This window comes from Equus przewalskii, chromosome 31 (genome assembly GCF_037783145.1).
Source record: "Equus przewalskii isolate Varuska chromosome 31, EquPr2, whole genome shotgun sequence".
NCBI classification, from domain to species: domain Eukaryota; kingdom Metazoa; phylum Chordata; class Mammalia; order Perissodactyla; family Equidae; genus Equus; species Equus przewalskii.
The window spans coordinates 24580377-24592523 of record NC_091861.1 but is presented as its reverse complement, the minus strand read 5'-3'; the positions used below and the strand labels follow the sequence as shown (position 1 = coordinate 24592523).

The following is a 12147-nucleotide window of genomic DNA, read 5'->3' as shown; positions in this document are numbered from 1 at the left end:
ATCTCTCATTTGACGTATTTGTGCCTCCTGGACTCGAATCCTCTTTCTCCAAAGCCATCACATACATCATCATATTCCATGCACAGCAATGAATTCATGATCTATCACTTTGACTACTCTTCCCACTTCCTTCAACTTCCTTGGCTTCTGTAGTTTTCTTAAGGACTGTTTACAAATGTTCTGAGTCTCTTCCTTCCAGAAAGTTGGTAGGATTGCATATCCCTTCCCCTTTGAAGTAGACATGGCCACATGACTTGCACAGGACAGGGAAATGAATGTGGAAGTAATATGTTTCCCTTCACGGAGGAAGTTTTAAAAGCCATCGTGTGCATTTTTATGATCTTTTCCCCACAGCTGCCATTGTACCACAAAAGTAGCCACAAGCAATACATAGACAAATGGGCATGGTTGTGTTCCAATAAAACATTGTTTCGAAAAAAAGAACAGACTAGATTGGATCTGTAGGCTCTAGTGTGCTACCCCATGACTTAGTCTATTCCAAGTCATAAAGCTCCTTCTTGGTCCTTTCCATCAACTTTGCTGTATCTCAGCAATGGATCAATTTGCAAGATTCCTTTTCTAATAAAATACTACGTCTTTTAACCATTGTAGAAATGCACTAGATTTGTATTGGTGCCATGCTGTATTTTAGACTAAACACCTGTGATGGACATTCAGAATTCCCTGAAATCCATTTATATGCCCCTAATTTATTTCCAAATCCATTTCCCAAAGTAAGTGACTTATAGTCTCCTCATTTTCCTCAAGCCACCTAACACAACTTCTCCTTCATTAAGAGATAAGAAGTCCTCGCATTCACAGAAAACAATTGAGACTACCAGTTGTGGGTTCCCTGGATTTCTTTCTAGCATTCTTTCAACTTTAGCTGTATCTGTTCTGGACTTAAGCTTTTCCTTTATTCTTTGATGATAAGACTTGCACTTTTTTTCTCATATTCAAGCTAGCTTCTCAAGTCTGTCATTTTCCATGAATTATGAACCGTTATTTATTCCTTCACTCTCATTTTCGACCACTTTCCCGTAAGTGGATATGCAAGCTTCTCCAATTTTAAACTCCTCTCAACCCTGGGCCCAAGTTCGGTTAATGCACTGCACTTCTCCTTCTCTTCACAGCCCAGATCCTTAAAATACCATCTTATAATTACTGTCACCTCTTTTCCACCTCCCATTTATTCTCCAACCAACTGTTATCTGGCATATAACATCTAAATTATGCCGGCATTGCTCTAACAACGTCACCAGTGTCCTCCAATTTCCAAATCCAAAACTCTCTGTAGTCCACATATCACAGTGGCTGCTGTATATTACGGGCTCCTTAATTATTTGTTAAACTGGAAAGATATAAACCTTCTGTGATATTTGACACCGTTGATCACTGACTCCTTGAAGTTCTCCAATGCCTCACATCCTTGTGTTCTCCTTCTCTGTCTGAACAGCACTATTTTATCTTACTTATTTTACTGCTAGTTGCTCCTCTTCCTCTGCTCTTCTTAATTTGCAGGACCTGCCTGCTTCCAGGTCTCATCTCCTACCACGATTCTGCCCACTCTCTGTCCTACCAACACGATAGCCTTCTGTCCTGTCTTCACACAGATCAAGCTTATTCCTATCATCTGCACTTCCTGTTCTTTATTTCTGAATGATTCTCCTCTAGATCTTCATACCGATTCTTAACACCATTTCAGAAACATCTTCCCTGGAGACCCTCCAGGTATTTTCTGAATGGATATCTAGGCTTCACAGTTGGTTCTACAAGGGTATTTTCCTGGTTCTGTTGTTTTCCTCTTCACATTCTCTGTGTGATTCAAGACACTTCCATGATGAAAAGCTACCACTGTTAGGCTAATCACTTCTTCAGTGCGATCCAAATCCGTCTGTCCAACTGCAACTTCACACTGGACAGGTCCATGTATATAATTCAAAGGCATATTCAACTTCTTATACGTCAAACTAAATCATCATCCTTCTCTCCATAGGAGCTTTTCTTCCTGTGTTCAACACTTTTTAATATGTGACACAAGAATCCCATGACAGAAGCCTAGACACTTACCCCATGTTCTCCTCCCCATTACTCTGATATTCAATCAAACACCATATTCTAGATAGTTGTAATTATTGCTTACATATTGCCTTCTCTCCATAGTACACTTACACTGCATATTTTCAGCTCCTAGAGATATTGCAATAGTCTCCTAACTGGTCTTAAGTTTATACCCCATTCTGCCAGAATAAGCTATAATATATTTTTGTTGCTAACGTGATAATATACTTGTATTAGCAATGATTATATGAGAAAAAATAGAAATTATATGTGACCACCTAAACACGAATATTAAGTAAAATATGTCTTCAGTGCTTGACGTTAATTGACATGAACTTCAAATGACTTTAAATGTGTTCCGTTATTTTGTTTTTTCTCTCACTTCATTCTGCTGTATTTATGATGTTTTGATATACCAACTGAGTCCAGTTTACATATATTAGTTTTTACTTCATATTATAACTGAACTTAATACCAATGTTTAAAGTCAAAAGCTACAGATATAGTCAAAAGCTCTAGAAAACATGAGTTTCACTAAGAGACCAACCAAATAATATTGGGAGGATTTTGTTAAATTAATGAAGAGTAGAAGAACTCTGGTGATTATTTTCAAGCAGTGGATATGAATCCTTTGATAAATTTTAATTCTCTAATCTCATAATCTCCATGAAAATAAATGATGCTATTAAAATATTGCCAGAGTAGGTGCCTCTCTTCAGAATAGAAGTCTTTGACACAGCCCCAATGTGTTAGAAACAACCAAGAAGCATTTGAAATAAGGATAATTCAAGGTTAACACTCATGTTGTGAATCAGTAGAAAATTTGGTCTGTACAGGAAACGGATGGATTTGGATGAAAGGGGGCTTTTAGTTAGTAGGTCCTGGTAGTTTTCATTATTTCTGTAAACAACATATTGTCAGAGACTGTCCCTTATGGGATTCAGAGACCAGAATTTTGACAAATCACCCTCAAATAAAACCCCTGACACATACAAATCATAGACCAGGCAGAAGAAAATCTAAGTATTTTATCCTAGATTACTTTATGCAAATTTTCTTTCATTATTTAGTTCCAAGTTTCTTACAGATTTGGAGAAAATAAGATATATGGATTTGGAATTCATCATATATCAGCAGGTAGATCCTTCCATTGCACCAAGAAAATAAGGAGTATTTGTGACGTATTTGCTGAGGCACAGAGACTGGAGTTGCTTTTAATAAGAGCTACATCTAGTTAATGTAAAATGCATTCTAATAGGATGAAGCATGTTGTAAGAGACAGTGTATGCTTATCTAGTTTGGGGTGAACTTCTCTTTATTTGTATTGATCTTTAGTAAACTATCTTGTGAAAGAAAGTGCCCAATCCCAGTGCATCCCAATTCTGGCATCTCTCTCCCTAAAGAAAGCAGGACCCTAAAGCATACAGTCTTAAATTTTTAAGTTATGACTTGTGAGTGAGAAAATGAAGCTCTAGAAGGAAAATGTTTAGGAAATATGGAATCTTGTTGTGTGCGTGTGTGTGTGTGTGTGTGTATGTGTGTGTAAATGAGTCAAGTTTCATGAGAAGTAAGCCTGGGAATTATAGTAACATATATAAGAACAACAGAGATTTCCCATCGTTAAAACAAATATGTGTTAAGCAAGAGTTTTAAGTAGATAGCTAAGTGACCAAGAAAAGTAATAATCAGATGACTTCCTTGATGCAATGCTGTCCTGAGTCCTATGCCCAAGTAAAAATGAATCCTCAAAGTCTTTGAATTCATTGAAACCTGGAATGATGGCTTATTCTAATGTTTATCCTCAATAGAGAGCAAGCAGCCTGATATAAATGTGTTTTATAAGCTATATTTTGAATATTGGCTGGAGAAGTTAATCAACTATTTAAGAGAGTTTCTGGAAGTGAAACATATTGCAGAGGTTAATGTCAGAGGACTTGTGCACCCGCTTTCTTGCCTTAGGAATAAGGGATGCCATGAAGACAAACAGGCAGACTCCACACACCACCAGCCCAACATGGATCTAACGTGGGTTATCACTGTCTTGTGTTTTTTAACCCCTTTCTAAAATATGTTCTTAACAGTGTCTGAAAGTGGAGGTCCCTCAATTGTGCAGGAGGATATATTTTCCAAGGAGCTGCTTGTGAATTCAATCGAAATTTCTTTATAAAGAAGAGAACCAACTCCAAACTAACTCTAGTTTTTGTAAAAGAGGAACACTGAAACAAGGTTTATACATGGAATTATGAATCCTATGATTTAAAGTTCAGAGGACTCTTGAGAGGCCAGCCCTTCTTCCCCCCACTATGGCAGAATCTGTAAAGTCACCCTTCTAGCAGGTCCCATGACCTCTGATTTCGTGTATGGTACACTGCCACTTGTTTCACTCACTGCAGCAGCCCTCATCAAAGCCTGACTCATCCCTTTTCATAAACATCTGCAAATATTTCAACACAGTTCTTACCTTGCTATAGATATACCTTCTCGCTATTCTTCTCATGATATGATTTCTTAAACTCCTCAACTATCTACATTCTCTCGTCTAGGTCCTGAGAGTTTTACATCATCCCTTTAAAAAATGAATTAGGTTAAGTAGAACACAATATTCCAGAGATAATTTTCGGTGAGCAAAGAACACAGTTGAGATGAACTCTTTGTGAACCTCCTTCCACTATGAAGCCTAAAGAGCTCATGGTTTCTCTCAGCACCATCGTCACTGTTGGTTCGTATTGGGCCTGTGGTTAATGACGTATCCATTTTTTTCCACTTAATCCCATTGTCAGCTGAGCATTTCCTCATATGATATTAATGTAATTTACTTCTTAAAGTTAAATTCTGGGCTTCAGAAGACCAATCTAACGGTTTGAGAAGTGTATATACCTGGGAATTGGGAAATCTCTTGCAGTTCTGGCTCCGCTCTAGACTTGTTCTTTGACCACAGACCAACTACTTAATGAGCTTTGAAACTTTCTGCTCCTGTTTATGCCCATCTTCAGAGTGAGAGATTCATACCAATTGATCTCAAAGTGGTCCTTGCACACAAAAAATTTTCAAGACATATTGCCATTACAATAGTTGATTCCTATAAACATTAATACTCCATTATAAGAAAAAAATAAACTTCTTAACTAGAAGGAGTATATAAATTAAAATAACTGATAAAAAATCAAAAGATATAGAAAAGAAATATAACATTACCTCTACATGAAGGGATTGGACTCCATCCAAATTTAGTGCATGTTGCATCCCCTCTTTCACTGTATTCAAAACCCCTGTTACATTTATACTGAAATCGTTCTTTTTCTTTAAAAGTTGTCTTCTGAGATATAGCATATCCATTTAAAATTTCTGGTACTTGGCAGGAAATTTCTAAATAGAAGGGATTAAATTCCAAGTTGCTTATTATATATTAAAGGACTATGTCCAAGACATAGTTATAGAAAGACACAAATTTTGTTTTCCTTAGGTAAATCAGGCAACCAAACAAATGTTCTGCTTTGACTTGAATGCTTGATGAATAATTTATCTGTTCTTCTTAGCACTCATTTTTGAAGGAAATTAAAATTCTGATTAAAATTATGCTGCTTATTTTATTTGGTTTGAGGATAAATAGTCCTCTTGAAATAAATAGTAGCCAGTAACACTAGTCAACTATCTATACAAAACTAAATATAGATACAGGCTGATTGTGATAAGCATTTTCACTGAGTGACCTGTTAAAATTATGTATTTTTTAGTTGTTGATAATAATTATAGACAAAATACTTTGTCAAAGAAATTACTTTAACTCTTTGTTATTGCACCTCTGAAAAGCAACTGATTTTCTGCATTTGTGTTTTCACCGTCCATCCATGTTTTCTGTCAAAAGAAGACTGGCCATCATCTTTGACATCATCATCTCTCCAACATTTTCCCCTGGGATTAAAGCAACAACAATGAATTTCCCAGGTCCTAGTCCCTCACCTTTCTAATCTGTTTTCCTGTTTATAACTTAACGACCTTTTCTCTTGTCACTTCACTGATCCACTTAAAATTTTCATTGATTCTCAAGTCAGTTTGATACAAGGCAAATTCTTCAGCATGCCATATGGAGCACCTCAGAACCTAGTACCAGCCGATCTTCATCCATCACCGACTTATCCCCCACCTGCATCCTACACAAGGGCCCCTCGAACAATGGGAACAGGGGAGCTGGATGCTGCATGAAGCCTCACTGCATGTGCACCTTTTTCTCATGAACTTCCTCTGACTGGCGTGCTTTCCCCTCCTCAACTTCATCTAATCAATTCTCAATCTCCCTTGAAGACTTATCTTATGCATTAGCCATTCCAGCCATGATTCACTAACCACAGAAATTTAGTTGTAAGAAGAAAACATCATCCATGAATTTCTAGAGTATACAGTATTTACTACACTGAATATAAATATGTTTATCATCATTGACTTGACTAGTTATGTTAGAAAGAGTTCTTAAGAAGAGGAATGCTTTTCTCTGCATCTCATTGTAGGATAGACTACACTAAGAAAATATAAATATTTTGGAGATTTTAGATAATGTTAAAAAATATGGCAGAAATTTCTACCTACAAGTGTTGGTAAAACAAAGTATGGTGCTTTTAAATAAATTGACCGTAATGTTTCATTACAAGACAAAATCATCAGATTGTTCACGATGCATAGGTCAGCGGTATTAGAGTGAAAGAAATCTTGACTTATAGTTTACTACAGAACTTTTTAAAAGAGACAACAATTATTTACTGGATTCAATTCAGTTCAGCAATATTTATACTACACTCACAGTGCAAATATAAAACAGGGCCACTTCCTATAAGCACAATTCAAAATCAGAATGTCAACATGATGAGTCCGTGGAAATAAATAATGAACCTTTGGCTTTTCAAATTAAAAAAAAAAAGACCTATCCTGGAAGCCAATATTAAAACTTATAGCAAAAATGCTTTGCATTTCATTTTAGCCAAAAAAGCCAATGCCAATTAATTATGGTTATGAGCATAGACTTTGGTGTCAGATAACCAGGGTTTAAATCTTAACTCTACTATATGGCAGTGACTATCAGTATTATTCAGATTCTTTAGGAAGCACAATGTTTTGAAACATACATTTTCATGAGAAAAACTAACTCATTCAAATAATCAAATGAACAGTGAATGTTTCTCACCCACACATCTCGGTTTTTCTCCACTCCAATTGCCATCTGCTGAGCAATGTATTTCTGTAGGCCCATCAAGCATGAGGCCTGAACTACACTCAAACCGTACCACTTGTCCGAAAGTGTATTCCTGGTCTAGTTCCAATGCACTGCTGATAAGTCTCCCATTCTCTGGCTCCGTCACTGGTAAACACTTAACAACTGAAAAGAGAAATATAACTTTTTCTAATAGAACTTGAAAACTTTATCATGAAAAATATGCATATATACATACATTTTATCTGTAAAATCATCAGCAAGTTAAGCTTGGAGGAAATTACTTAAATGTTTTTTTTTTTTTAAAGAAGCATTGGATATACCTGTTTGCCAGAGATAAATTCTGCTAAGTGAAAAACAATAGTAAGTTTAACTCTGATTCTTTTCTACGAAGTGGACAAAGAAAATTACGACTTTGAATGACTGTTTCTGTTTTTGTAGTAACAAACAAGCGTTTCTTGAATAATTGAGAAATATAACGCTTGGGACAACTCAATACAAAAATTCCATTTAAGTCTCACAATAATATAACACTATATTCCCACAAGGTGTAAAAGCAAACTTCCTGATTATATTTACTTCGACAGAGAAATAGTCTTTAATTTTCTTTCCTATTCCACATCAGTGTTCAAAGTAATTTGAGTCCTGCTTTTGGTTTTACTTAATATTATCCAACATCCCTTAGGTTATGGTATTCAAACTTTTATTTTACAGTAGGATGATCCAGGATGCTTGTTAAAATGGAAATTCTATGGCTATCTCCCTGCCCTATCACCACAGAGATATTGATTCAGTAAATCTTTAATAACCAAAAATTCCAGTTTTTATCAAACACTTCAGGTAATTCCAATGTAGATGTTCCCAGAACATTATTCTCCTCCTCTCATTTCCAAAGATGAAAGATCTTCCATTCTCTTCTTTAGATAGCATGATTTTTGAGTGATCACATTTCTCCTCCACTCCCCCATCACTTCCTCCTCCTTGTTTCTTCTTTCTTTCTCTCCCTCCTTCCCTCCCTCCCTCCTTCCCTGCCTCCTTTTCTGCCCCTCTCTTTCTGTCTTCCTCCCCACCATCTCTCCCTGTTTACTTACTCCCGACCACGGAACTGGGAAAGACTACTCTGATTGGTCTCTTTTATTTCCATGATGACTAGAGATTGAGATTTCTAATGGGAAATTTGGAAACAGGATCTACATTTTCTCACTCAAATTGTTGGCTTTATTGGTCAGTAAGAAAGGGCAGAGCTCTCTCTTATTTCCTGCATCTTTTCTGATTACTCAAACACAAAATAATGTAGTAATAAAAAGGCTAGATATCCACTCAGTCTTATACTAAAAGCCACAAAAATAATTTGAGTAAGAAATATTTAATTATAGACTTTAAGGATATTTTAATCTAGGACTTTTTTACATCTTAGATATTTTAAGTATCTTAATATACTCATCAATGAATTTTACATCTACCTTCACATAGAGGAATATCATTGGTCCATCCATCTGCATCACATTCACGGTAATTAATCGAACCTATCAGCTGATACCTGAAAACCAAAAATAACAGAATGGTGAGCTAATGTGTGTTTATATGCAGTTTCAAGTTCGATACCAATCTAAATGCCCAGAAACTCCATTTCAGGGAAAATTAACAGCATCTACATTTTCTTCCTTTTCTTTCTTTCTTAAGAAAGGCCCTCAAACCCTCAGGTACACTGACTTGGAATAATCTTAATCCTTGGTTCACAGAGCAAACTCATTACTGTTTCGTGACAATACATTTTTATTTTATCATTGAGTCAGCTAATCAGTCACATTTAACACTGTACAAAGTTCCATGAACTGCTACCAGAAACAAAGCCAAAAATATGATAGTAACCAACAGCTAACCACGTTACCCCTCCTCCAATCTTATTCACTACTCCCATCCTCCATGACTGTGACATTTTGTGGATACTTTGGGCTTTTGCCATAATCAAGGATAGAGCTAGCAAAAATTTCTTAGATGAAGGATAGAGCTTCATTTTCAGCACTTGTCTCCATCTTCCCATCTCCATCCTAGAGATTCTTTCCAGAGTGTGGTCATACAGTCAAGTCAATGTCAAATTTATCTAATTATGATTACTCATCTAGCCTATCCTTAAAATCTAAAATGTTCTACTTGAATGAAAGTTTTCTGAGGCAGGTGGAAAATGGGTAGTCATTGTCAGAGGCTTTAGATCAAGGTAAAGCATCCTTCTCGATATTATGGTGGACACCTGGAGGCAAAAGGCTTTTTCTCAGAGAAACAAATAAGGAGAAGGTATTTTGATAACCTATAATCTGATCATTACAAAGACAGACAATTTTGAAAAGGGGTCTTTCATAAGCTTCTAGATAATTCTACATAGACAAATGTTTCCTTCATCTGCAAATAAGGATTTTTCAGCCCATTACACAAGTAAAACAAACAAACTTTCTCCCTAGAAAAAATAATTTTTCTTTCTTTGATTGTTATTGATTTGGAAAGAAAACATTTCAACAGATTAAATAGGAGTCACAGAACTTGAAGTCAAACATTTACTCTATATCTCTATCATATAAAGGAACAAAAGAATTGGTTTTTAAAGGTTATCTCTCTCCTCTACTGGTACCCACTTCCAACAGAGCAAGCAGATTTCCTGGTTAACATTTTCCATCTACAACAGAGACTCATCCATTCTTCCAAAGCTCTTTGAGGAATTCTGCAAAATTCTACACAAAACCTCCTAGGAGCCATATACATGGGAGGGAAGTGAGAAGAGAGAGAGATTGTCCAAATGTTGCTAGCTGGAGGAAAGTAATGCAATCCTGGCCAGGCAAAATACCAGAAAAATGTTTTACAGAGTGCCTCCTTAAAACTACTTACTTGTAGGATAATAAAACTGGATACGAATATTGAATATCCTGATAAGTGGCTAGTATTCGGCTAAATAAGTATTCAGCACAGAAAAGATGGATGGGGACAAGGGATCAAAGAAGATGGGTTGATTGGCAGAAACATGGATGTAGCAAACCCACTTTACCATTAGATTCCACAACTGGGTCAAAAAATTTACACCCCCTCTGATATGTAAAACAATCCCTCAATAAAAGTTTAAGATAGCATAAAATACTTCTGTTTGCTGACCTTGCATGGTCCAAAGACTTACTCTACTGACAAATATCTAGTCCCATTGGGGGCCCAAGTTGAGTGATGGAAACAGTCGCTTTTATAGCAAGTCTACAAGAGCGTTTACTGATAATGTACACAAGATGCAGGAGGCAAAGCTGAGTTAACCAGAGCAAGAGTCAGAGGCAAGTATGTCACTAACTTCTTTACCAAATTAAAAGTATTACTTATAACTGAGATTTAGGGAATCTAGTGGAAGAAGTTTATGAATCTGATCCCTTTTGCCAAGTCAAGAGTGGAATCTGAAAAAGCCAGACTAGCCCGGATTGAAAGGGATATTTCAGAGGTGAACAGTGAAGCAAATTGGCAAGTTCATGTCTGATGGTCTTAATCTATTTGGCCATGTGTAATAAAGTCAGCAGTAATGATTGAAGGTTGGGCTAAAAATGTCCTTGAAAAATCTTCCTCAAGTAGTGACCAAGGAGAGAATAAATAATAAGAACTAATACTTATTGAGTGTCTACAATATCCCAGGAGCTCTTCTAAGGCCTTCAAGTGTGTGTCTTATTTATTTCTCCTGCCAATCCTATGATGGACCTGAGGAAATGGGAGTAAAGAGAGATTTTACAAAATGCATACAGTTATTGAAGGGTGGGATTTTGGAATGCAGGCTTCAAAGCCTAAACTTTAAAATATTATATTTTATTGCCTCAAATCAAGAAATGAATGAGAAGAGAATAATAAGACCCCATTTGTAATCTCTTGATCTCATTTATATTTGCATAGTATAAAATTGTAAGGATACTGGGTTTCCCACATATGAAACTTTCTTAAAAATGACTTTTTGACCTGGCTTGGAATTACAAGGAAGAAAGAACACTGAGGAGGTAACACAGTGTTAAGATTAGCCATGCGATCCCAGTGGGTGGTTAGACACACAGAGCTAATGTTTATGAACCTAGTAGCATTTTTGGTCCATATGATAAGAATAATAATTTGCAGACCATGGAACCTTAAAGTATGGTAGTTATTATTTCAGTGTAAAAGTTTTGCTTCTCCTAAATTTTATAAGATTTTATCAAAGTAGGTATCATGGAATGTAATTTGGTTACCATTCGCACCCATGCCTGACGCATTGAACTCCCATAATACTCTGCACATAACAGAGTGTAGTGAGGACTAGACCTGAACCCTTATTTACCACCACACTATTTTCCAACTCTATTATAAATACACTCTGTCAGAGTAATTGTAAACCATTTTAACTTTTCAGTGTTGAGGAGATAATATGTTATCCAAATATGATAATTTCCATTAGAGTTTAATTTTTCAAGTTGGTTGTGTGCTACTTGTAAAGACGCTCGTAGAGAGATATAGTAACTTTAAAAATTATAAATTAGTCCAGTTCCTATTTACTATATCAATTATAAATGATCTCGGCTATAAACCTCTTTTTATATTGATGACTTACCCCTCAACACATGTATAAACAACCTTTGCGCCATATGTAAATTCATCTCCTACCGCGAGATGGAAAGAACCAAAAGGAGTATCCCCAGGATGTCCACAGGGCCTTTCTAAAATAAAAAAGAAAAGAGAGAATAGTAGTACACCACACCAGCAAACACATCTCATGTACGTGCTCAGGAACAAAGATATTCGATATTATATCAGAGGGCAGAATTGAAGATATGGACAAGTGAAAACTGGCAAAGTTATTATTTTATAATTGAATTTAACTGCATGCTTGCTTTTTGAAT

At 36.1% G+C, this 12147-nt stretch overlaps 1 protein-coding gene across 3 annotated transcripts in view; it reads right to left on the bottom strand.

Annotated features, from left to right (window-relative positions):
- The window catches only part of CFH (complement factor H), a 78820-nt gene that overhangs the window by 51780 nt on the left and 14893 nt on the right, over window positions 1-12147 (bottom strand). For all 3 annotated transcript variants that reach the window (XM_070602327.1, XM_070602325.1, XM_070602326.1), the window contains exons 3-6: window positions 11859-11964; window positions 8728-8804; window positions 7238-7429; window positions 5257-5427 (exon numbers count right to left, since the gene is read on the bottom strand). In XM_070602327.1, coding sequence (XP_070458428.1) covers window positions 5257-5427; window positions 7238-7429; window positions 8728-8804; window positions 11859-11964 — 546 coding nt within the window. The remainder of the gene's footprint in view (window positions 1-5256; window positions 5428-7237; window positions 7430-8727; window positions 8805-11858; window positions 11965-12147) is intronic.